The sequence below is a fragment of the Oncorhynchus kisutch genome, linkage group LG16 (genome assembly GCF_002021735.2).
Source record: "Oncorhynchus kisutch isolate 150728-3 linkage group LG16, Okis_V2, whole genome shotgun sequence".
In the NCBI taxonomy this organism is placed as follows: domain Eukaryota; kingdom Metazoa; phylum Chordata; class Actinopteri; order Salmoniformes; family Salmonidae; genus Oncorhynchus; species Oncorhynchus kisutch.
In genome coordinates, this window is record NC_034189.2 from 13,032,772 (window position 1) to 13,059,083 (window position 26,312).

Sequence of the window (26,312 nt, forward strand, 5' to 3'; positions counted from 1 at the left end):
CTGTGATCATTTTAGTACTCAACTCATAGTCTCTTGTGGACAGACATCGTAAAGATTTTAGTTCTGGGCTAACCAAGATTACTCATAGCAGAACTATCAGTAGCCATTGGGCACCTTGACTGAAAGGTCCCGGAAGTGTCTTGTGTGACCAGACGATGATAAACCAATGATAAGCACAACTGGCAAGAAGCCAATGGAAGGACATTCACTAGTAGACCATCTAGTACCATGTTGACACTAGGTTATAACCTGGGGCATCTTGACTGAAAGGTCTTAAGTTCTTCATGAAGTGTGACTGTTGTTTCTGTGTCTTCACCCATTTTGTGTAGTGTGTGTGTAGCTTCCTCTATCCCTCTGACTTGGGCCAGTCGAGTGCTAGGAACATATATGTATCTAGGTTGGTGGAAGATGTAACAGACTGAGACGGTCAGAATGTCTGACGCGCACACACACACACATTCTAGGGATGACGTCACCATTTGGGGGGTGCTTCTTGACAGTTTAGGCTGCAGATTTGGTCTGAGGGGAGTAGAATGGAACAGCTGTGTTCTGTAGAACACTACAGAATGTTTCAGAATGATGGAATGTTTAGAACAGACATGATTCTAATCCACAGGATGGAGATTCTACACATGACAAAATAGAACGTCTGATCTCTCCCACTTGGACTGAACACACACGGCAGACAATCTATAGATATTCTCAGACCACATTTTAGATAGCAGCCTGGTCTCAGACTAGATGTAACATAGTAAACTAAGTCCGGAATACTCTAATTATTATGATAGGTTACATTTGGTATGGTTACATAAGACAGAAGATTACTTAAGGCCAAAATGAAAGTAGGGTGGTTGGACAGTTTTGTGTATAACGCGAACGTCTAGCAACCCAAAGGTTGTGTGTTAGAATCTCATGATTTTAGCTAATTAGCAACTTTTACTACTTTTTAGCTACTTTGAAACTGCTTATCATGTTAGCTAACAATTCCCCTAACCATTTAACCTAACTCCTAACCCCTAGCCTAGCTAACGTTGGCCACCTAGCCAACATTAGCCACAACACATTGGAATTTGTAACATATTGTACAAATTGCATTTCCTAACATATCATTTGTAATGGATGATGGACATCCACAAATGAATACATACCACCGGAAACATATCATACAGTATGATACTAATTGGAGTTTTCCAGGATTTACGTTGCTTATGTTACGTCTACCCCTGAGTCCAGGCTGTGCATAGAAGCTATTAGCAGAGTGACTAACAGGATGCTTGTTGGCATGCAGTACCAGTTGCAAGTGTTAATATTTTCTACATTCTAGAATAACTATGAAATAACAAAAATGGAATCCTTTAGTAACCAAAAAATGGTTAAAGAAATAAAAACATATTTATTGACGTTTGACACCTTTGCACACTTGAATGAGTAGGTGTGTCCTAACTTCTGACTGGTACTATATGTTTGTATTTATTTATTGATGCGTTTTAACTGAAATGTTTACTGCTGCAGGTCTAAAGCCACAGACAAATAATAGTCCTCTGTAACTTATCTAACTTTTCTAGCTATGTGTTATTTCATAGTTCTGATGTCTTCACTATTATTCTACAATGTTGAATGAGTAGGTGTGTCCGAACTTGACTGGTACTGTATGTTGAGAACCTAATTTGAATGTCAAGTCATATTTTCTCCGAATGCATTTCCTTTTTTTAAATTCTCGGTATTAGACTTCCCTACAGGGGTTGTCTAAAGAGGACATCTGAAATTACACTAATACAACATTCTATATAACAGTGCGTAACCTATTGTATGGAGATGTATGCTGAGGAGCGATGCTTGTTGTGTTTACATATTTTTGGACTGCAGGTTTTGAAAGATCTCTCCGATAGTGATAGTTTGTCAACCTTATCTGTCTGTAGGGACTCGTTGGTGTGCTTCCTTGTGCGAGAGAGTGGAAGGGGGAGCAGAGGACGGGTGTGTGTAGACCTAAACAAAGTGAGAAAGAGAGAGTGAGAAGCCAATTCATTAGTTTGGAAATGTGGACAGGTAGTAAAACCATGTAAATGAACGAGGAAGGGAGAGATGTGGTCTCATCAGAGAGGATGTTTGCAACATAGCAGATTGCAGTTGGACCACTGAACTGGTGCTCAGTAGTGTGAACAAGCTAACTGTCTGTGAGATTTCAGAGAGAGGGGAGGGAAGAGCGGGAGAGTTACTGACACAGAAACAAAGCAGAGGGGGAAAGAGACACAGAGAAACATTAGACAGTGAACTTTCTGTTCCTTTCACTAACAGCTGAGGTATGTCCTTTTACCTTCTTGTTTTTACTGTGGACTGGGTTTGTACCTCCGGGAATGCAAGGTAGAAACAGACTGAAACACAAGGTCAAGTATAGAACGCTTTGAACAGTATGAACTTGAAATCCTCTGTTCAGTCATTTGAGGAGAACTGAGAGTATAGATATAGATGTGAGACTGTGCAGTGGTAGTTCTTACCAGTGTAGTTCTGTAAACTACAGTCGTTACTCATATTGTGGTGTATGAGACTAAAACCAGACTGTGTAGTTCTGTAAACTACAGTCGTTACTCATAATGTGGTGTATGAGACTAAAACCAGACCGTGTAGTTCTGTAAACTACAGTCGTTACTCATGTGGTGTATGAGACTAAAACCAGACCGTGTAGTTCTGTAAACTACAGTCGTTACTCATATTGTGGTGTATGAGACTAAAACCAGACCGTGTAGTTCTGTAAACTACAGTCGTTACTCATAATGTGGTGTACGAGACTAAAACCAGACTGTGTAGTGTCATAACTACCTGCATCCGAATGGTTGACTTAACATATTGTGTTTGAATCTGCACTATGTTGTAATTTAAACATGACAAACACAATAGCACACAGTAATTCCCTTTATGGCAATGCTTGGTGTCAGAAATATCTCTGCATTTCTATGGCTGAAAAGCAGAAGTTTTGCGGTGGTAGTCTTTGAGACCAGGTTGTAGGACAGGGACTGTGGACATTATGTTGTTCTCAAGTTGCGAATGCCGTCTTTTCATCATTGTCTTCGGAACAAGCTATGTACAGAACCACGCAGCAGAGCACTATTGCCTCTTAATGGGGAAAACCTTTTTAAAGCTGATAGTTTCAACCTTTTAAAACTACATGAATACCACCAACTGGTGCATGATGTATTTCACAATGAGCCACTGTTCCAGTTAATCGGCTAGCTGGCTCAACTCTCACCGTACAGTCTACTACAGACTAAAGGATTGGGTTACTCCCAGAATGCTATGATAGAACACAAATACCACTGACACAAAGGGGTGATAATAGAAATAGAATTAATAGAATACATTAATAGAATTCTGGCTCAACTCTCACAGTAAATTCTAATGCCTGAAGGATTGGAATACCCTTAGAATGCTATTATAATAGAACACCGACACCAATCTTTCTACACAAAGATGTGATATTTCTGTTTAGCTGCTTCTACATCTGCATTGCTTCCTGTTTGGGGTTTCAGGCTGGGTTTCTGTATAGCACTTTGAGATATCAGCTGATGTAAATACATTTGACATCGTTGTCTCCCCATTGTTTTCGCGGTAATAGAATAAAAATAGCACTTGCCCCAAGGCATGTGGGTATTAATTTACTTGACTGTTGAAGTAAATTCTGAAGAAAGCCTTCACGGGATTGTGCAACTGTTCAATGCTATTGTTTAATACCAATGGCACCACCCACACCGTATCACAGGCAAACATAACCTGTTCTGTGAGAGTTACACTGCATTTTTTCACATTTAATCATTTAGCAGGCACTCTTACCCAGAACAACTTACAGTAGTCCATTCCCATGGGACTTGAACCCACAACCCCAGTGTTGCAAGCACTGCTCTACCAACTGAGCCAATACGAAACTACTTAGCAACACTCTTTGGTTGCTTCACAAATAGCACCCTATTCCCTATATAGTGCACTACTTCTGACCAGGGTCCATAGGGACCTGTTAAAAGTAGTGCACTACATAGGGAATAGGGTGCCATTTTGGAGGCAACATAAGTTAATAAGTGATATCACTGTAGGGAAAGAGCTGAACCGACTACACACTAGGAAAACATGACATCCAAAAGCACAGGTGCAAACAACAGCTTAAAGTGAGGTAAGAGAGAGGTGTTTTCCCAGCTCCACTTCCTGTTTACCTGGATGTGTTCATGGGGTACTGAGTGTATCTACCTGGATATCCTCATGGGGTACTGACTGTATCTACCTGTTTACCTGGATGTCCTCATGGGGTACTGAGTGTATCTACCTGGATGTCCTCATGGGGGTACTGACTGTATCTACCTGTTTACCTGGATGTCCTCATGGGGTACTGAGTGTATCTACCTGTTTAGCTGGATATCCTCATGGGGGTACTGAGTGTATCTACCTGGATGTCCTCATGGGATACTGACTGTATCTACCTGTTTACCTGGATGTCCTCATGGGGTACTGAGTGTATCTACCTGGATATCCTCATTGGGTACTGAGTGTATCTACCTGTTTACCTGGATGTCCTCATGGGGGTACTGAGTGCATCTACCTGGATATCCTCATGGGGGTACTGAGTGTATCTACCTGGATATCCTCATGGGGGTACTGAGTGTATCTACCTGTTTAGCTGGATATCCTCATGGGGGTACTGAGTGTATCTACCTGGATATCCTCATGGGGTACTGACTGTATCTACCTGTTTACCTGGATGTCCTCATGGGGTACTGAGTGTATCTACCTGGATGTCCTCATGGGGGTACTGACTGTATCTACCTGTTTACCTGGATGTCCTCATGGGGTACTGAGTGTATCTACCTGTTTAGCTGGATATCCTCATGGGGGTACTGAGTGTATCTACCTGGATGTCCTCATGGGATACTGACTGTATCTACCTGTTTACCTGGATGTCCTCATGGGGTACTGAGTGTATCTACCTGGATATCCTCATTGGGTACTGAGTGTATCTACCTGTTTACCTGGATGTCCTCATGGGGGTACTGAGTGCATCTACCTGGATATCCTCATGGGGGTACTGAGTGTATCTACCTGGATATCCTCATGGGGGTACTGAGTGTATCTACCTGTTTAGCTGGATATCCTCATGGGGGTACTGAGTGTATCTACCTGGATATCCTCATGGGGTACTGAGTGTATCTACCTGTTTAGCTGGATATCCTCATGGGGGTACTGAGTGTATCTACCTGTTTAGCTGGATGTCCTCATGGGGGTACTGAGTGTATCTACAGTACCCGGTATGATACACATAGAACACTTTTATTAAGTTACTTAATCTGTCCCTTCATATGTCAAGGTGATTTTAGAGCTTGAGGGTGTATTTTCCCTCCATTGTAAGTCTAGAGGTGCAGGTATGTTCCTAACAGGTGTGTTCTCATAACTGTCTAACTGATGTAGGCTACTCATCCATGCATGTCCTTAGACTCCTCGGTAGAATTGACCCTTAGGCACACAGATGTAGGCTCGTTCCTCCACTACAACAGGGCATTGCATGCCAAGTTGCCAGTAGATGTGGTGACAGTGTTTTGTCATTTTGGAGGTCATAAAATGTTTTGTCAATATTGTGTGTGTGTGTGTGTGTGTGTGTGTGTTAGATGGAGGAGTATAATGTGACAGTTGCTACAGGCACATCAGAGTATTCAGGGACCAATAACTACATATACATTACTCTGGTGGGAGAGAAAGGAGACAGCGAGAGAACAACACTGGATAACCCTGGACTGGACTTCTGTAGAGGAGCGGTGAGTATGGCAGCACTGTGTGTGTGTGTGTGTGTGAATTCATGCTCCCAACCCTTCTCTCTCACTCAAAAGGATCAGTATAACATCTCCCGCTCCCTCCCTCCCCCCATCTCCCCCTCCCTCCCCATCTCCCCCTCCCTCCCTCCCCATCTCCCCTCCCATCTCCCGCTCCCTCCCTCCCCATCTCCCGCTCCCTCCCTCCCCATCACCCGCTCCCTCCCTCCCCATCTCCTCCCTCCCTTCCCTCCCTCCCCATCTCCCCCTCCCTCCCCATCTCCCGCTCCCTCCCTCCCCATCGCTCCCTCCCTCCCCATCTCCCCCTCCCTCCCCATCACCCGCTCCCTCCCTCCCCATCTCCCGCTCCCTCCCTCCCCATCTCCCGCTACCTCCCTCCCCATCTCCCGCTCCCTCCCTCCCCATCTCCCCCTCCCTCCCTCCCCATCTCCCCCTCCCTCCCTCCCCATCACCCGCTCCCTCCCTCCCCATCACCCGCTCCCTCCCTCCCCTCCAGGTGGATGAATACAAGGTGCGTAGCCCGGGTCCTCTGGGTCGTGTCCTTTTGGTGCGTCTGGAGAAACAGAGGTACTGGGTAGAGGATAACTGGTTCTGTCTCTATGTCACCGTGGCGCCACCAGGTGGCGGTACAGCCCTCACCTTCCCCTGCTACCGCTGGCTCATAGGAGATGTCAAGGTGGAGCTACGAGAAGGCACAGGTAAATGGTAAAACAAAGAGGTTGCCCTTCAAGCTACCGATCTCAAGTTTTGTGATAAAGGTTAGGTTTTGGGGTGAGAAAGCTGATCCTAGATCTGTGTCCTAAATTGGGTGAAAACAAAGGATGAAGGTCAAATAGAGGTTAGAGAAGGATGTGAGTGAGTCATCTCTCTGTCTGTATCCTGTTCTCTTTCTCTCCCCTGCTCTCTCTCACTCCCTCCTTCAGCAATGAGACTCAGTGACGACACCTCTCCTCAGCTTTTGGCTCACAGAAAAGCAGAACTGCAGGAGAGACAGGCGGTATACAGGTCAGTTACATTACAGAAATGTTGTTAGAGACATATGCATCCATTTACAGTATGTGTACATGCACAGACATGAATACACACACACACACATCTCAATTCCAATCCCTCGAGAAACTGAGCCAAGTTCTTGCGGTTGTGTTTGTCTGTTGTTTATCCAGATGGGTTGCATGGGCTCCTGGGATTCCCAAGTGTATTGATGCGAAGACCGAGGCAGACCTTCATCAGGATGTTCGCTTCGACAATGAGAAGAGGAGTGACTTTGAGAGCTCCTTACACTACGCGTGAGTCATACAGACCCCCCCCCCCCCCCCCTTATGCACTTCCCACATTGCCTAATATACAGTTGAAGTCGGAAGTATACATACACCATACGCCAAATACATTTAAACTCAGTTTTTCACAATTCCTGACATTTAATCCTAGTACAAATTCCCTGCTTTAGGTCAGTTAGGATCACCACTTTATTTTAAGGATGTGAAATGTCAGAATAATAGTAAAGATAATTATTTATTTCAGCTTTTAATTATTTCACAACATTCCCAGTGGGTCAGATGTTTACATACAATCAATTAGTATTTGGTAGCATTGCCTTTCAATTGTTTAACTTGGGTCAAACGTTTCGGGTAGCCTTCCACAAGCTTTCTACAAGTGAATTTGAGCCCATTCCTCCTGACAGAGCTGGTGTAACTGAGTCAGGTTTGTAGGCCTCCTTGCTCGCACACACTTTTTCAGTTCTGCCCACACATTTTCTATAGGGTTGAGGTTAGGGCTTTGTGATGGCCACTCCAATACCTTGACTTTGTTGGCCTTAAGCCATTTTGCCACAACTTTGGAAGTATGCTTGGGGTCATTGTCCATTTGGAAGACCCATTTGCAAACAAGCTTTTAACTTCCTGACTGATGTCTTGAGATGTTGCTTCAATATATCCACATGATTTTCCTACCTCATGATGCCATTTATTTTTTGATGTGCACCAGTCCTTCCTGCAGCAAAGCACCCCCACAACATGATGCTGCCACCACCGTGCTTCACGGTTGGGATGGTGTTCTTCGGCTTGCAAGCCTCCCCTTTTTTCCTCCAAACATAACAATGGTCATTATGGCCAAACAGTTCTATTGTTGTTTCATCAGACCAGAGGGCATTTCTCGAAAAAGTATGATTTTTGTCCCCATGTGTAGTTGCAAACCGTAGTCTGGCTTTTTTATGCCGGTTTTGGAGCAGTGGCTTCTTCCTTGCTGAGCGGCCTTTCAGGTCATGTCGATATAGGACTCGTTTTACTATGGATATAGATACTTTTGTACCTGTTTCCTCCAGCATCTTCACAAGGTCCTTTGCTGTTGTTCTGGGATTGATTTGCATTTTTCGCACCAAAGTACGTTCATCTCTAGCAGACAGAACGCGTCTCCTTCCTGAGCGGTAAGACGGCTGCGTGGTCCCATGGTGTTTATTCCAATTCCAATTGACTCGGGCTAATTGACACCATTTGTCAGAAGCTTCTAAAGCCATGACAGAATTTTCTGGAATTTTCCAAGCTGTTTAAAGATACAGTCAACCTATTGTATGTAAACGTCTGACCCACTGGAATTATGATACAGTGAATTATAAGTGAAATAATCTGTCTGTAAACAATTGCTCGAAAGATTACTTGTGTCATGCACAAAGTAGATGTCCTAACCGACATGCCAAAACTATAGTTTGTTAACAAGAAATTTGTGGAGTGGTTGAAAAATGAGTTTTAATGACTCCAACCTAAGTGTATGTAAACTAGTTTTAATGACTCCAACCTAAGTGTATGTAAACTAGTTTTAATGACTCCAACCTAAGTGTATGTAAACTAGTTTTAATGACTCCAACCTAAGTGTATGTAAACTAGTTTTAATGACTCCAACCTAAGTGTATGTAAACTAGTTTTAATGACTCCAACCTAAGTGTATGTAAACTAGTTTTAATGACTCCAACCTATGTGTATGTAAACTAGTTTTAATGACTCCAACCTAAGTGTATGTAAACTAGTTTTAATGACTCCAACCTAAGTGTATGTAAACTAGTTTTAATGACTCCAACCTAAGTGTATGTAAACTAGTTTTAATGACTCCAACCTAAGTGTATGTAAACTAGTTTTAATGACTCCAACCTAAGTGTATGTAAACTTGTTTTAATGACTCCAACCTAAGTGTATGTAAACTAGTTTTAATGACTCCAACCTAAGTGTATGTAAACTAGTTTTAATGACTCCAACCTAAGTGTATGTAAACTAGTTTTAATGACTCCAACCTAAGTGTATGTAAACTAGTTTTAATGACTCCAACCTAAGTGTATGTAAACTAGTTTTAATGACTCCAACCTAAGTGTATGTAAACTAGTTTTAATGACTCCAACCTAAGTGTATGTAAACTAGTTTTAATGACTCCAACCTAAGTGTATGTAAACTAGTTTTAATGACTCCAACCTATGTGTGTGTAAACTTACGACTTCAACTGTAGTAGCTTCCTTATTTTAAGAAAATGTGTTTGAAAATGTTTTTTCCTGTTGTCTCTCTTTTTCTCCTCCCTCCCACCCCATCCCTCATTCCTTCCCCCCTCTCAGTCTTCTAGAGCTGTCTTTGAAGAAGCTAGCCATCAGGTTTGGGAAGTCATGGGACAATCTGGAAGACTTCAAACGATGCTTCTGGAAACTCAGGAGCCCCATATCTGGTAGAGTACAGTGGCACATAAATAGACTACTGAATAGAGCATTGTGGGTACTGTTGTACGTAATCCTACAGGTACACAACATGGCCAAAGTATTCAACCCGCCCGCCCTTCAGACACACACTATTTAATGACTCCAAAACTGTCCGCCCTGTGGGATATAACCGTGGGGACTGGGGTTATGAGTCAACCCGCGCATCGCTAGACTTTCAACGTGGCACCGTTATAGGATGCCACCTTTCCAACAAGTCAGTTAGTAACATTTCTTCCCTGCTAGAGCTGCCCCGGTCAACTGTAAGTGATGTTATTGTGAAGTGTACAGAAATGAGATTGTTGAGATCAGTGTGGAATAACTTGATTGGCCTGCACAAAGCCCTGACTTTAACCCCATTGAACACCTTTGGGATGAATTGGAATGCCGACTGCGAGCCAGGCTCGACCTCACTAATGCTCTTGTGGCTGAATGGAAGCAAGTCCCCGCAGAAATGTTCCAACATCTAGTGGAAAGCCTTCTACATCAAGCCTTCCCAGAAGAGGGGAGGCTTTTACAGCAGCAAAGGGGGGGACCAACTCCATATTAATGGCCATGATACTTTGGAGTGAGATGTTCGACACACTTTGGAGTGAGATGTTCGACACACTTCGGAGTGAGATGTTCGACATACTTTGGAGTGAGATGTTCGACATACTTCGGAGTGAGATGTTCGACATACTTCGGAGTGAGATGTTCGACATACTTCGGAGTGAGATGTTCGACATACTTTGGAGTGAGATGTTCGACATACTTCGGAGTGAGATGTTCGACATACTTCGGAGTGAGATGTTCGACATACTTTGGAGTGAGATGTTCGACATACTTCGGAGTGAGATGTTCGACATACTTTGGAGTGAGATGTTCGACATACTTTGGAGTGAGATGTTCGACATACTTTGGAGTGAGATGTTCGACATACTTCGGAGTGAGATGTTCGACATACTTCGGAGTGAGATGTTCGACATACTTCGGAGTGAGATGTTCGACATACTTCGGAGTGAGATGTTCGACATACTTCGGAGTGAGATGTTCGACATACTTCGGAGTGAGATGTTCGACATACTTCGGAGTGAGATGTTCGACACACTTCGGAGTGAGATGTTCGACACACTTCGGAGTGAGATGTTCGACACACTTTGGAGTGAGATGTTCGACATACTTTTGGGCATGTATTTTATTAGAGTTAGAGGTGCTAGTCCTCGTAGAGTATAGGCCAACACTTTTTTTTTATAGCTGTCTCTTCCTGTATTTTTGGGGAAGTGAGGCCTCTGAATATTGCAACACCAGTGTGTGTAACTCAGTCAGTATATAGCATTTTCAATCTTTGATTAAACAATTGTTTCTCCTTCAATATATAGTCCATGTATTAACATTCTGACACTACAGATCACTATTTGTTGCTTACAATTTTTTCTGCACAGCTGTAAATGCAAACTTGAAGGGTATCCAAGGTTTTAAAAGGCTTCTAAAGTTTGGTCTATTCCACTTTAACATGTCAGACTTGATTTGCCCTAATGAAAAATGTATCAACCCTTACAAAAAATGTCCATGAATTATAATCCACATAATCATTCACATTTCCTGTTGCTGCAGGATAATGTTCCTGCTGTTGCAAACTGGTCAAACTAAGATCTTACATCTGTACGGAATAAATCTTCTCTGTCTTCACCCTGTCAGTCCTATTATATATTTGTGTAGATTGTTTATTAAGAATTGTTTATTCAGACAGTACTTTTTTTATTTTGTGATTGATAAATTGATTCTCCCTATGATTCCAGAATACTGTATGGAGCACTGGAAGGAAGACTCGTTCTTCGGGTACCAGTGTCTGAACGGTTCAAACCCCAGAATGATCCAGCGGTGCAAGAAGCTTCCGGGAAACTTCCCCGTCTCTGGAGACATGGTGCAGGGGTCGCTGGCCCCAAGAACCACCCTTGAGAAGGAACTCAAGGTGGGGCCCCTCTGTCTCTCTGTCTGCATTCCAAATGCCACCCTATACTAACCCTAATGCTAGCTTCATGTCCATATCCTGGATCAACCCTAACTCCACCCTCAACCCTAACTCCACCCTCAACCCTAACTCCACCCTCAACCCTACCTTCAACCCTAACCCTAACCCCACCCTCAACCCTAACCCTAACTCCACCCTCAACCCTAACCCTAACCCGACCCTCAACCCTAACCCTAACTCCACCCTCAACCCTAACTCCACCTCAACCCTAACCCTAACTCCACCTCAACCCTAACTCCACCACAACCCTGACTCCACCCTCAACCCTGACTCCACCTCAACCCTAACTCCACCTCAACCCTAACTCCACCTCAACCCTAACTCCACCTCAACCCTAACTCCACCTCAACCCTGACTCCACCCTCAACCCTGACTCCACCCTCAACCCTGACTCCACCCTCAACCCTGACTCCACCCTCAACCCTGACTCCACCCTCAACCCTGACTCCACCCTCAACCCTGACTCCACCCTCACACTGACTCCACCCTCAACCCTGACTCCACCCTCAACCCTGACTCCACCCTCAACCCTGACTCCACCCTCAACCCTGACTCCACCCTCAACCCTAACTCCACCCTCCACCCTAAACCTAGAGAGGAAGAAGTTCAAAGAATGTATTTATTTGATCAATTTGGTTTTGTCTTTTTTATATTAAATATTATTATATCAAGCACTTATCTTTGGAGCACTTCCCTTCATCTCTTGGGGGGATATCCAATTATGTATTTATTTAATGATTTATTTAATTGATCCAGTTTGCATGTTTTATGATTTTATTATATAACATTTGTTTTAAAATGTAACTTGTTTTACACTTTATCAATAATTGTCTTCCTCCTGTTGCTGAACTGTCATGAGTGACCCCTCGGAGCTTTCGGTCTATCATGTTCTCTCACCCTCTCTAGAACAGTCTGATGTACAATATAAAAACAGGCCCGTAAAACCCAAGGTTTGATACCAGCATAAACAGAAACCCTCTTAGACCTAACCTTAGCCTCAACCCTAACCCTAGCCTCAACCCTAACCCTAGTCTCAACTGTAACCCTAGTCTCAACCCTAATCCTATTCTCAACCCTAACCCTAGTCTCAACCCTAACCCTAGTCTCTAACCCTAGTCTCAACCGTAACCCTAGTCTCAACCGTAACCCTAGTCTCAACCCTAACCCTAGTCTCAACCCTAACCCTAGTCTCAACCCTAACCCTAGTCTCAACCCTAACCCTAGTCTCAACCCTAACCCTAGTCTCAACCCTAACCCTAGTCTCAACCCTAACCCTAGTCTCAACCCTAACCCTGGTCTCAACCCTAACCCTAGTCTCAACCCTAACCCTAGTCTTACACCTAACCCTAGTCTCAACCCTAACCCTAGTCTCAACCCTAACCCTAGTCTCAACTGTAACCCTAGTCTCAAACCTAACCCTAGTCTCAAACCTAACCCTAGTCTCAACCCTAACCCTAGTCTCAACTGTAACCCTAGTCTCAAACCTAACCCTAGTCTCAAACCTAACCCTAGTCTCAACCCTAACTCTAGTCTCAAACCTAACCCTAGTCTCAAACCTAACCCTAGTCTCAACCCTAACCCTAGTCTCAACCCTAACCCTAGTCTTACACCTAACCCTAGTCTCAACCCTAACCCTAGTCTCAACCCTAACCCAAGTCTCAACCCTAACCCTAGTCTCAACCCTAACCCTAGTCTCAACTGTAACCCTAGTCTCAAACCTAACCCTAGTCTCAACCCTAACCCTAGTCTCAACCCTAACCCTAGTCACAACTGTAACCCTAGTCTCAAACCTAACCCTAGTCTCAACCCTAACCCTAGTCTCAACCCTAACTCTAGTCTCAAACCTAACCCTAGTCTCAAACCTAACCCTAGTCTCAAACCTAACCCTAGTCTCAACCCTAACCCTAGTCTCAACCCTAACCTCAACGTCTCTGCATATTTTCATGCTCTCTCTAGGCGGGTAACATCTACTTGGTAGACTATGCCATCATGGATGGTGTTCCTACCAACGTAATCAGAGGGAAACCACAGTACATCGCTGCTCCTCTCTGTCTGCTGTATGAACACCCAGACCAGGGACTCATACCCATCGCCATACAGGTAGGGCTGGACACACACACACACACTATTCTAATATTGAGTTGCACTCCCTTTTTCCCTCAGAACAGCCTCAATCTCAACAAGAATAGTAAAGCCATAAACATACACGTTATCTATCCCCCCTCTTCTCCAGCTAGGGCAGACTCCTGGCTTGGACACGCCCATCTTCCTGCCTAAAAACCCGCCCCTGGCCTGGCTATTGGCCAAGATCTGGGTCCGTCACTCAGAGTTCCAGGTGTTCCAGCTCCTGTCCCACCTGTTGAGAACTCACCTGGTGGTGGAGGTGTTCTGTGTGTCAACATTACGACAGCTACCTGCCGTCCATCCAGTATATAAGGTAGGGAGGGGGGGGGTGCTGTGGCTAATCCCTCTCTCTGTCTCTACTGTAGCTCCTGGCTCCTCACCTAGTGTGGAGTGGTGTGGCTAACCCCTCTCTGTCTCTACTATAGCTCCTGGTTCCTCACCTGGGGGTGTGTGCTGTGGCTAACCCCTCTCTCTGTCTCTACTGTAGCTCCTGGTTCCTCACCTGGTGGTGTGTGCTGTGGCTAACCCCTCTCTCTGTCTCTACTGTAGCTCCTGGCTCCTCACCTGGTGGTGTGTGGTGTGGCTAACCCCTCTCTCTCTGTCTCTACTGTAGCTCCTGGCTCCTCACCTAGTGTGGAGGGGTGTGGCTAACCCCTCTCTGTCTCTACTGTAGCTCCTGGTTCCTCACCTGGGGGTGTGTGCTGTGGCTAACCCCTCTCTCTGTCTCTACTGTAGCTCCTGGTTCCTCACCTGGTGGTGTGTGGTGTGGCTAACCCCTCTCTCTGTCTCTACTGTAGCTCCTGGTTCCTCACCTGGTGGTGGTGTGGTGTGGCTAACCCCTCTCTCTGCCTCTACTGTAGCTCCTGATTCCTCACCTGGTATGGAGGGGTGTGGCTAACCCCTCTCTGTCTCTACTGTAGCTCCTGGTTCCTCACCTCGGGGTGTGTGCTGTGGCTAACCCCTCTCTCTGTCTCTACTGTAGCTCCTGGCTCCTCACCTGGTGGTTGTGTGGTGTGGCTAACCCCTCTATCTCTGTCTCTACTGTAGCTCCTGGCTCCTCACCTAGTGTGGAGGGGTGTGGCTAACCCCTCTCTGTCTCTACTGTAGCTCCTGGTTCCTCACCTGGGGGTGTGTGCTGTGGCTAACCCCTCTCTCTGTCTCTACTGTAGCTCCTGGTTCCTCACCTGGTGGTGGTGTGGTGTGGCTAACCCCTCTCTCTGCCTCTACTGTAGCTCCTGGTTCCTCACCTGGTGGTGTGTGCTGTGGCTAACCCCTCTCTCTGTCTCTACTGTAGCTCCTGGTTCCTCACCTGGTGGTGTGTGGTGTGGCTAACCCCTCTCTCTCTGTCTCTACTGTAGCTCCTGGCTCCTCACCTGGTGGTGTGTGGTGTGGCTAACCCCTCTCTCTGTCTCTACTGTAGTTCCTGGCTCCTCACCTGGTGTGGTGTGGCTAACACCTCTCTCTGTCTCTACTGTAGCTCCTGGCTCCTCACCTGGTGGTGTGTGGTGTGGCTAACCCCTCTCTCTGTCTCTACTGTAGCTCCTGGCTCCTCACCTGGTGGTGGGGTGGTGTGTGGTGTGGCTAACCCCTCTCTCTGTCTCTACTGTAGCTCCTGGCTCCTCACCTGGTGGTGTGTGGTGTGGCTAACCCCTCTCTCTCTGTCTCTACTGTAGCTCCTGGTTCCTCACCTGGTGGTGGGGTGGTGTGTGGTGTGGCTAACCCCTCTCTCTCTGTCTCTACTGTAGCTCCTGGTTCCTCACCTGGTGGTGGGGTGGTGTGTGGTGTGGCTAACCCCTCTCTCTCTGTCTCTACTGTAGCTCCTGGCTTCTCACCTGGTGGTGGGGTGGTGTGTGGTGTGGCAAACCCCTCTCTCTCTGTCTCTACTGTAGCTCCTGGCTTCTCACCTGGTGGTGGGGTGGTGTGTGGTGTGGCTAAACCCTCTCTGTCTCTACTGTAGCTCCTGGTTCCTCACCTGGTGGTGTGGTGGTGTGTGGTGTGGCTAACCCCTCTCTCTGTCTCTACTGTAGCTCCTGGTTCCTCACCTGGTGGTGGGGTGGTGTGTGGTGTGGCTAACCCCTCTCTCTCTGTCTCTACTGTAGCTCCTGGTTCCTCACCTGGTGGTGTGTGGTGTGGCTAACCCCTCTCCCTCTGTCTCTACTGTAGCTCCTGGTTCCTCACCTGGTGGTGTGTGGTGTGGCTAACCCCTCTCTCTCTGTCTCTACTGTAGCTCCTGGCTCCTCACCTGGTGGTGTGTGGTGTGGCTAACCCCTCTCTCTGTCTCTACTGTAGCTCCTGGCTCCTCACCTGGTGGTGGTGTGGTGTGGCTAACCCCTCTCTCTGTCTCTACTGTAGCTCCTGGTTCCTCACCTGGTGGTGGTGTGGTGTGGCTAACCCCTCTCTCTGCCTCTACTGTAGCTCCTGGTTCCTCACCTGGTGGTGGTGTGGTGTGGCTAACCCCTCTCTCTCTGTCTCTACTGTAGCTCCTTGTTCCTCACCTGGTGGTGTGTGGTGTGGCTAACCCCTCTCTCTCTGTCTCTACTGTAGCTCCTGGTTCCTCACCTGGTGGTGTGTGGTGTGGCTAACCCCTCTCTCTCTGTCTCTACTGTAGCTCCTGGTTCCTCACCTGGTGGTGTGTGGTGTGGCTAACCCCTCTCTCTCTGTCTCTACTGTAGCTCCTGGTTCCTCACCTGGTGGTGTGTGGTGTGGCTAACCCCTCTCTCTCTGTCTCTACTGTAGCTCCTGGCTCCTCACCTGGTGTGGTGTGGCTAACACCTCTGTCTCTACTGTAGCTCCTGGCTCCTCACCTGGTGGTGTGTGGTGTGGCTAACCCCTCTCTCTGTCTCTACTGTAGCTCCTGGCTCCTCACCTGGTGTGGTGTGGCTAACACCTCTCTCTGTCTCTACTGTAGCTCCTGGCTCCTCACCTGGTGGTGTGTGGTGTGGCTAACCCCTCTCTCTGTCTCTACTGTAGCTCCTGGCTCCTCACCTGGTGGTGGGGTGGTGTGTGGTGTGGCTAACCCCTCTCTCTGTCTCTACTGTAGCTCCTGGCTCCTCACCTGGTGGTGTGTGGTGTGGCTAACCCCTCTCTCTGTCTCTACTGTAGCTCTTGGCTCCTCACCTGGTGGTGGGGTGGTGTGTGGTGTGGCTAACCCCTCTCTCTCTGTCTCTACTGTAGCTCCTGGTTCCTCACCTGGTGGTGGGGTGGTGTGTGGTGTGGCTAACCCCTCTCTCTCTGTCTCTACTGTAGCTCCTGGTTCCTCACCTGGTGGTGGGGTGGTGTGTGGTGTGGCTAACCCCTCTCTCTCTGTCTCTACTGTAGCTCCTGGCTTCTCACCTGGTGGTGGGGTGGTGTGTGGTGTGGCTAACCCCTCTCTCTCTGTCTCTACTGTAGCTCCTGGCTTCTCACCTGGTGGTGGGGTGGTGTGTGGTGTGGCTAAACCCTCTCTGTCTCTACTGTAGCTCCTGGTTCCTCACCTGGTGGTGTGGTGGTGTGTGGTGTGGCTAACCCCTCTCTCTGTCTCTACTGTAGCTCCTGGTTCCTCACCTGGTGGTGGGGTGGTGTGTGGTGTGGCTAACCCCTCTCTCTCTGTCTCTACTGTAGCTCCTGGTTCCTCACCTGGTGGTGTGTGGTGTGGCTAACCCCTCTCCCTCTGTCTCTACTGTAGCTCCTGGTTCCTCACCTGGTGGTGTGTGGTGTGGCTAACCCCTCTCTCTCTGTCTCTACTGTAGCTCCTGGCTCCTCACCTGGTGGTGTGTGGTGTGGCTAACCCCTCTCTCTGTCTCTACTGTAGCTCCTGGCTCCTCACCTGGTGGTGGTGTGGTGTGGCTAACCCCTCTCTCTGTCTCTACTGTAGCTCCTGGTTCCTCACCTGGTGGTGGTGTGGTGTGGCTAACCCCTCTCTCTGCCTCTACTGTAGCTCCTGGTTCCTCACCTGGTGGTGGTGTGGTGTGGCTAACCCCTCTCTCTCTGTCTCTACTGTAGCTCCTTGTTCCTCACCTGGTGGTGTGTGGTGTGGCTAACCCCTCTCTCTCTGTCTCTACTGTAGCTCCTGGTTCCTCACCTGGTGGTGTGTGGTGTGGCTAACCCCTCTCTCTCTGTCTCTACTGTAGCTCCTGGTTCCTCACCTGGTGGTGTGTGGTGTGGCTAACCCCTCTCTCTCTGTCTCTACTGTAGCTCCTGGTTCCTCACCTGGTGGTGTGTGGTGTGGCTAACCCCTCTCTCTCTGTCTCTACTGTAGCTCCTGGCTCCTCACCTGGTGTGGTGTGGCTAACACCTCTGTCTCTACTGTAGCTCCTGGCTCCTCACCTGGTGGTGTGTGGTGTGGCTAACCCCTCTCTCTGTCTCTACTGTAGCTCCTGGCTCCTCACCTGGTGGTGGGGTGGTGTGTGGTGTGGCTAACCCCTCTCTCTGTCTCTACTGTAGCTCCTGGCTCCTCACCTGGTGGTGTGTGGTGTGGCTAACCCCTCTCTCTGTCTCTACTGTAGCTCTTGGCTCCTCACCTGGTGGTGGGGTGGTGTGTGGTGTGGCTAACCCCTCTCTCTCTGTCTCTACTGTAGCTCCTGGTTCCTCACCTGGTGGTGGGGTGGTGTGTGGTGTGGCTAACCCCTCTCTCTCTGTCTCTACTGTAGCTCCTGGTTCCTCACCTGGTGGTGGGGTGGTGTGTGGTGTGGCTAACCCCTCTCTCTCTGTCTCTACTGTAGCTCCTTGTTCCTCACCTGGTGGTGGGGTGGTGTGTGGTGTGGCTAACCCCTCTCTCTCTGTCTCTACTGTAGCTCCTGGCTTCTCACCTGGTGGTGGGGTGGTGTGTGGTGTGGCTAACCCCTCTCTCTCTGTCTCTACTGTAGCTCCTGGCTTCTCACCTGGTGGTGGGGTGGTGTGTGGTGTGGCTAAACCCTCTCTGTCTCTACTGTAGCTCCTGGTTCCTCACCTGGTGGTGTGGTGGTGTGTGGTGTGGCTAACCCCTCTCTCTGTCTCTACTGTAGCTCCTGGTTCCTCACCTGGTGGTGGGGTGGTGTGTGGTGTGGCTAACCCCTCTCTCTCTGTCTCTACTGTAGCTCCTGGTTCCTCACCTGGTGGTGGGGTGGTGTGTGGTGTGGCTAACCCCTCTCTCTCTGTCTCTACTGTAGCTCCTGGCTTCTCACCTGGTGGTGGGGTGGTGTGTGGTGTGGCTAACCCCTCTCTCTCTGTCTCTACTGTAGCTCCTGGCTTCTCACCTGGTGGTGGGGTGGTGTGTGGTGTGGCTAACCCCTCTCTCTGTCTCTACTGTAGCTCCTGATTCCTCACCTGGTGGTGCGGTGGTGTGGCTAACCCCTCTCTCTGTCTCTACTGTAGCTCCTGGCTCCTCACCTGGTGGTGTGTGGTGTGGCTAACCCCTCTCTCTGCCTCTACTGTAGCTCCTGGCTCCTCACCTACGCTATACTCTGGAGATTAACTGCAGGGGGCGCACTCAGCTCCTCTCACCCGACGGCATCTTCAAAAGGGTATGTCAGTCTTACCGTTCTATTCCTTGTTTACATTTTAGCAGACACTTACAGTAGAGTGCAAACATTTTCGTACAGCCCCCCCCCCCCCCCCCGTGGGAATTGAACCCGCAACCCTGGTGCCACACAGGACCCCAGTATCTTGAGGGCTCAACTGACCCTATATTTTTGTATTGAGGCAGCTTCAGAAACAACATGTTTTTTAAAAACATAGAATAGTTTTGACATAGACAAGAGTATAATTGATGATGAAATACTGTCCCTCCAGGTGGTGTCTACAGGAGGAGAGGGGCTTCTGATCCTAGCCCAGAATGAGTACAAAGTCCTGACCTACCGCTCTCTGCAGCCCTACCAGGACTTCCAGCAGCGCGGAGCCACCAAGCTCAGAAACTACTTCTACAGGGAATACAGCCTGATACTGTGGGACGCCATACACAGGTACAATATCCATCACCACTCCTTATGACCACAGAAATATTGTTTTTAAGATTGTCGGAGGAAAGCAGGGAGAGGACATGGTCTTCAGGCCTGAAATATGGATATGTTGAAATGCACATTGGGAAAATAAGCTATTTCACTCCCCCACCCTCTCTCTTTCTCCCTCCCCAGTTTTGTCTCAGGGATGGTGTCACTGTACTACCATTATGACAGTGATGTAGTGGAGGACACTGAGCTGCAGGCCTGGATAAAGGACATCGCTGAGGAGGGCTTCGTTGATGTGCCCAGATTTGGTCAGTCATCCACCACTACCCCCACCTCCTCAGACTCAGGACTGGATTCAATCCGTAAGCGTGGAAGATCTGCATGGCAGAGTGGTTGACATTTAAAGGCAACGTTACCGTGTTCGTGGAATTGCATTCTCAGAAAATGCTGCATATGTCTGCTGAATCCGAAATGACCTTTTAAATGTCAACCGCGCTGCAACAAAGATCTTCAGCGCTACGGATGGACCCTTAGTTGATAATGATGATTTCTTACTGGGTAATATTGACTGATGTGTCCTTCCTCTCAGGTCTGGCCAGGGAACTACACAACAAGACAGAGCTGATCACACTGCTGAGTGTCGCTATCTTCACAAGCTCAGCACAGCATGCAGCCACCAACAATGGACAGGTACAGTACACACACACAGTCTTGTACAGCTAACCTTGTGGGAGCACACAATTCAGTCCCATTCCAAATCCTATTTTCCATAACCATTTATCCTATCCTAGCTCAAAGTTTTGTTTGTTTACTATTCTTGTGGAGACTTCTGTCTGGTCCCCACAAGAATAGTAAAAACAACAACAACACACACACCTATTAAGTTACTCATCTCACTCTAACATAGTTTGACTGGTGTGCGTGGGTACCCAACACCCCGTGCACAATGCGCCACCCTCCCCCGACGGATAAGGACGCTGTTACCATGGAGATGATCATGGACACCCTCCCAGACGTCAGCCAAACATGTTTGGAGATGGCGATCACATGGCACCTGGGTCGGCCACAACCGGACGCAGTAAGTTAAAACAACAACAGTGGGTCACATTTATAGTATGAAATGGGATGAAACTAGAATGCAACGCTCGTCTCCCACCTCTTCTTTCCCACCTTTGGTTATAAACATAGATGGGTAAACTCTGATCACAAGGCACGGTGAAAAAAGCAACACTCCCTGTACTTACAATCATAAAATAAAACCAGAGATTCATATAGCTAAATGTAAATATTTCAAGCTAGGATTCTTCACTTCTCCATTTTGCATTTTCTCTCTAGTCTCGGGAATTCCCAGACGTAGGGCAACAGCACATTGGTACATCTGCAGATAGACTATTTCCTCTCCACTCTCTTTTCATGCTTTTTAGTTCCCCCTCTCTACAGGTCCCATTGGGTCAGGACCAGTATAGAGCCTTACTCTTCCTCCTTTCGCCTATTTTTCTCATTGGGTCAGTACCAGGAGCAGTACTTTACTGAGACCCAAGCACATACTAACCCTACACACCCTCCTCCCCTCTCCCTCCTCTCTTCCTTCTCCCCTTCGCTCTCCCTCCTTCCTTCAGATTCCATTGGGTCAGTACCGGGAGCAGTACTTCACAGAGTCCCAGGCCCAGGAGGTGATTGACAAGTTCAGACAGGAACTGAAGGGGATAGAGGAACACATCCTGACCCAGAACGAGGGACTAGAGTTGCCCTATCTTTTCCTCCTGCCCAGCCGCATCGAGAACAGCATCACTATATGATATACTGAACAGAAATATAAACGCAACAATTGTAAAGATTTTACTGAGTTACAGTTCATATGAGGAAATCAGTCAATTGAAATAAACTCATTAGGCCCTAATCTATAGATTTCACATGACTGGGAATACAGATATGCATCTGGACACACAAAAAAATATATTTTTTAAATAGGGGTTGTGGATCAGGAAACCAATGAGTATCTGGTGTGACCACCATTTCCCTCATGCAGTGCACCACGTCTCCTTCGCATAAAGTTGATCAGGGTGTTGATTGCGGCCTGTGGAATGTTGTCCCACTCCTCTTCAATGGCTGTGCGAAGTTGCTGGATATTGGCGGGAATTGAAACACGATGTCGTACACGTCGATCCACAGCATCCCACACATGCTCAACGAGTGACATGTCTGGTGAGTATGGAGGCCATGGAAGAACTGGGCCATTTTCAGCTTTCAGGAATTGTGTGTAGATCCTTGCCACATGGGGCCGTGAATGGCACGACAATTTGCCTCAGGATCTCGTCACGGTATCTCTGTGCATTAAAATTGCACGATGTCGTACACGTCGATCCACAGCATCCCACACATGCTCAACGAGTGACATGTCTGGTGAGTATGGAGGCCATGGAAGAACTGGGCCATTTTCAGCTTTCAGGAATTGTGTGTAGATCCTTGCCACATGGGGCCGTGAATGGCACGACAATTTGCCTCAGGATCTCGTCACGGTATCTCTGTGCATTAAAATTGCCATTGTGTTGGCTGTTCGTAGCTTCTGCCTGCCCATGCCATAACCTATTTACAATGTTGACATCAGTAAACTGCTTGCGCATGTCGTCATACATGTGGTCGGCGGTTGTGAGGCCGGTTGGACGTACTGCCAAAATCTCCAAAACGACATTGGAGCCGGCATATGGTAGAGAAATTAACATTAAATACTCGTGGACATTCCTGCAGTCAGCATGCTAATTTCACACTCCCTCAAAACTTGAGACATTTGTGTTGTGTGACAACTGAACATTTTAGTGACCTTTTATTGTCCCCAGCATAAGGTAATGATCATGCGGTTTAATCAGCTTCTTGATATGCCACACCTGTCAGGTAGAGGAATTATCTTGGCAAAGGAAAAATACCCACTAACAGGGATGTAAATGTTTTTCTGTGATCTTTTATTTCAGCTCATGAAAAATGGGACCAACGCTTGTTGCGTTTATATTTTTTGGTTCGATGTAATAACAGAACCAAAAGCGTACCTTGACTAGGCTAAACAAGCTAACTGCATTCACTGTTCAACTAAACTACTAGCTAGCTGTAGTTTATGCTTTCAGCACTAGATTAACTCTCTGGTCCTTTGATTGGGTGGACAACATGTCAGTTTATGCTGCAAGAGCTCTGATAACTTCCGGAGGATGTCCTCCAACCTTTCAATATTACTGTGTAAATCTATGGAAGGTGGTGAGAACCACAATTCTCCTAGGTTTTGGTATTGAAGTCAATTTACCCCAAGGAGGGAAACTAGATGTCCACCAGCTACACTATGGTGCTACTGTAGATCTTTCTTGCAAAAATGTGTTTTAATCAATTATTTGGAGGCATGTGAATATATTTAGTATAGTTTTAACTTTAATGTTTCACTATTTTTCTGAAATTCACTGATGAGGATGGTCCTCCCCTGTGAAGCCTTCACTGATACATACTATATAGATTAAAACCAGGGACTGGAGCTGCCTTACCTTTTCCTACTGCCCAGCTGCATAGTGAACAGCATCACTATAGAGCAGGGATTCCCGAACTCCGTCCTGCACCCCACCCCCCCGCTGCACGTTTATGACCCTACTCAAATAAAACGTTATTTTTAAAACTACTCAACAATCAGGATTTATTACATCAAACTGTATCAAGGCTGAACAAAATTCAAAACTTTTGATTAGATTTCCAAAACTAAAAAGCCAAGAGATCTGACAGAACAGTCCATGAGAAAGCAGAGAAATTAGCATTCTGTCCAATAAGGCACTAGATTAGAATAGAACATACAGAAGCTGTTGTTTGTCACATAGTAAGGCACAACATTCTAGAAGTTCTAAAAAAACACTAGAAGTTCAAACTTCTGTGCAGCTTCTAAAACAAGTTAAGGCTTCAAACAAATACAACTATAATTTGAGAAATTGCCAGATTTTTTTACCTGAGGGGAAGACAGGCACAGTGAATTAACATAAAGCACTTATTATTCCTAATTCTGTAGATGCTAGCAAGGAAATAATACAACTCTGGTGATTTGATTTCAGTAGATTAATAATAGCACGGTGTTAGTGATTAACAAATATATTGATCATACACATAGGCTTACTCCCAATTCTTCCAAAGTGTGCACTTGCATACTCCCGCCCATGGATTTAAGAGTTCTGGAAACTCCAGACAACGCTTACATCAATCCCATGCTTAAGTCCAAGATGGCGACTGTACAAGTGCACACTTTGGGAGAAGTGTGGAGAATCAGGACACAAGGCAGACAATAACAATGCTACCAACAGGGCTTGGGTCAATTCCATTTCAATTAAAAAAGTAAACCAAATTCCAATTCAAAATTTTCCTAATTGGAATTTCAGGGTACTTCCTGAATTGTCTGGAATCAGCCCCAACCCTGGTTACCATTCATTCATATTTAAAACAGAACATGTATGGAAAAAGACTTCTCCAGACAGTGTAAGGCGGTGGTGCTGCAGCCTGCAGTACCAGGGCTAGTCCAGCAGGTGGTATCAGTCCTGCAGTACCATTGCTAGTCCAGTAGGTGGTGCTAGCGTACCATGTACTCCTTGCGATGGTTGAGTTTAATCTGGCAAAAGGAGAGAGCGGCAACCAGCACATAGATACCAGCTGCGATGAAACAGTTGTATCCAACCTGGTTATAGAGTTTGTAGATGTTGTGGGGAGGATCTTGACTGGGAGAGAGAGAGGGACAGGGGTCAAGGGGTGAGAAGAAGAGTGGGAAAGGGACACAGGTGACAAATTGGAAAAACCGAGACACTAAAAACGCACTGTTGAAGCCCACTACTCCACAAGGAGCTGAAAGTAATAAATCAAGGCAAGTAAATCAAAACACAAAGGAAAATTCTACTCAAACTATATTTTGGTATCCGTTTCATTAGTCCACTGTTGACACAGTCCCAACATGTTTTGCTTGTCAGCAGTCAAGTTTTGGACTTTCAAGAAGCAAAGTGTCTCTTGCCCCATCATGATGATGCAATATGCATTGATGCGGCAAGTGACACTTCTTAACTTGACATGCCAAACATTTTGGCACTGTATCAACAGTGGACTAATAAAATAAAAAAATAATTTGAGTGGTATATTCCCTTAAAAGAAGCAACAGCATCCAGCCTCCTAGGATCAGTTTTGAGTTTCCTCCCCTAATTAATAAGGATAGGATTGAGGGAGAGAAAGCTACACCAGAACCATCCTGAACATATATACACACACACACACTACTCTACTGTGTATCCTCACCTATGTTACATTAGAGCCACATGTGTGTCTCTTGAGTGTGACATTTCTGACGCTATTCTTCCACTGTGAGTCAGGTGGCCAGAGACTGACTGTGTGACTGTGTGTGGACTCACTCATTGTGCATGTCTTCCTCTTTGAAAGGCACATCGTCTATCAGCACTGCAGAGTGGGTGGTGAAGAAAATACCCAACATTGCCTAGAGAGAGAGACAGACAGAGAGCGATTATTTGTAGGGAGTAAATGACAGTAGTAGTATGTCTTATTTTGCTTGTATCAGCAGTGGAGTGCATAATACTAGAACAAATGTGAATGTCATGAGTAGAACAAACACCCTGAAGTGAAACTGCACTTCTCAAATCTAGAGAGTTTATTTGACTACAAGAAGCATATATAGTCAGTGGCTGTAGGATAACACCACAACAAACACCATCAGTACCGGTCTGTCTAGGTCTTAATGAGGCAAACCAAGCGATAGATAGCTATTACAATCCAGCTGTAATGAACGAGCTAGTTAACGTTATGTATACTGAGCTGGGGCTCACACATTGTCATATGCAATTAAAAAAAAACATTACCATACTATCTCGGTTGTCTATCAATAACCGAGTCACTTAACAATCACTGTACACATTCTGATAATAAGCAACTAAAACCACTGTACTATAAGTTACAAGTTACATTACCAGCATTATGACTCCCCAGATGCTGATGACAATACCGCAGGCGGCCAACTTGGGACCGCAAAATAAACACGAAACCATAGTTTAACGACTCAAACGACGACGTAAACTCAAAAGTAGACTTTATCACTACGGGAACTGTCGTAGTTCTCAAGTTAAATAGTAGAAAAAAAGGTACTTGGGCAGCTGTTTGTCGTCTAACCAGTTGTTCCGAGGAGCTCGACCTCAGTCACCAGTGTGTCAGGTGACTTATGGAAACCGGAAAAACTTTTTTCAATGGATATGTTCAAGAATAAAAAACGTTGCTAAAATTGACAGCGATGATGTTTATGGAAATATGTGTATTTAACTAAGAATATTTTAAAATATTTTAAATTCCACTTATTATGGAATTACGCACACAGCCTGCATTGCAACCAAGCTAGCTAAACATTAAACTACACTAGCTAGCTACGTTAGTTAGCATCTTTAAACAGTGGAAAATATAAAGTGTCGGTGACTGTAACTGTGCTGCTGGCAACAATTTAATAACGTTTTTTCTGTTGCCGACATTGCATGTTCAACAGCTGTTGCGTGTTCACAAATTCCTCAATTCTTCTTCCCTCTGGCACACTCGGACGAGAGTGTTCTGAAATCGGAGTAGATTGCCAGAGTGCATTTACGAACGCACCCTTAATAACTGTGTCGAAATGTAGCTATAAAGTTTTTGAAACCTCACGTATGTTATTATGTTGCCACTGCTATAAGATAACATGACATTACAAT

General features: G+C 46.4%; 2 protein-coding genes across 3 annotated transcripts; one reads left to right on the plus strand and one right to left on the minus strand.

Annotated features, from left to right (window-relative positions):
• The first annotated feature begins 1,943 nt into the window (after positions 1-1,943).
• LOC109882634 (arachidonate 5-lipoxygenase-like) lies at positions 1,944-23,227 on the plus strand. 2 transcript variants are annotated; one of them, XM_031791813.1, is made up of 15 exons: positions 1,944-1,995; positions 5,643-5,789; positions 6,301-6,502; positions 6,728-6,809; positions 6,968-7,090; positions 9,397-9,503; positions 11,313-11,485; positions 13,502-13,645; positions 13,779-13,982; positions 19,063-19,149; positions 19,418-19,587; positions 19,759-19,880; positions 20,162-20,262; positions 20,480-20,650; positions 21,192-23,227. In XM_031791813.1, exons 2-15 carry the CDS (start codon positions 5,643-5,645, stop codon positions 21,369-21,371), a joined length of 2,013 nt encoding a protein of 670 aa, XP_031647673.1. In that variant the 5' UTR covers positions 1,944-1,995; the 3' UTR covers positions 21,372-23,227. The 2 variants fall into 2 exon arrangements, with proteins under 2 accessions (XP_031647673.1, XP_031647674.1); XM_031791814.1 differs by lacking the exon at positions 1,944-1,995 and adding an exon at positions 2,055-2,300 and having other exon boundaries at positions 21,192-23,172.
• LOC109882640 (ribonuclease kappa-A) lies at positions 23,216-26,172 on the minus strand. The gene is made up of 3 exons (XM_020474737.2): positions 25,551-26,172; positions 24,981-25,063; positions 23,216-24,302 (listed from the first exon to the last, which is right to left on the minus strand). The coding sequence occupies exons 1-3, from the start codon at positions 25,626-25,628 to the stop codon at positions 24,158-24,160; spliced, it is 306 nt and encodes a 101-aa protein (XP_020330326.1). The 5' UTR covers positions 25,629-26,172; the 3' UTR covers positions 23,216-24,157.
• Positions 26,173-26,312: the final 140 nt, after the last annotated feature.

Excerpts from the sequence above, each read along its gene's own strand:
- LOC109882634 (XM_031791813.1), top strand. The coding sequence starts at position 5,643 with ATGGAGGAGTATAATGTGACAGTTGCTACAGGCACATCAGAGTATTCA. Across the intron at positions 13,983-19,062 it reads CCGTCCATCCAGTATATAAG|CTCCTGGCTCCTCACCTACG; the intron begins GTAGGGAGGGGG and ends CCTCTACTGTAG. Across the intron at positions 20,263-20,479 it reads CAGCCACCAACAATGGACAG|TTTGACTGGTGTGCGTGGGT; the intron begins GTACAGTACACA and ends ACTCTAACATAG.
- LOC109882640 (XM_020474737.2), bottom strand. The coding sequence starts at position 25,628 with ATGGTTTCGTGTTTATTTTGCGGTCCCAAGTTGGCCGCCTGCGGTATT. Across the intron at positions 25,064-25,550 it reads TCTGGGGAGTCATAATGCTG|GCAATGTTGGGTATTTTCTT; the intron begins GTAATGTAACTT and ends CTCTCTCTCTAG. Across the intron at positions 24,303-24,980 it reads GAGGAAGACATGCACAATGA|TCAAGATCCTCCCCACAACA; the intron begins GTGAGTCCACAC and ends TCTCTCTCCCAG.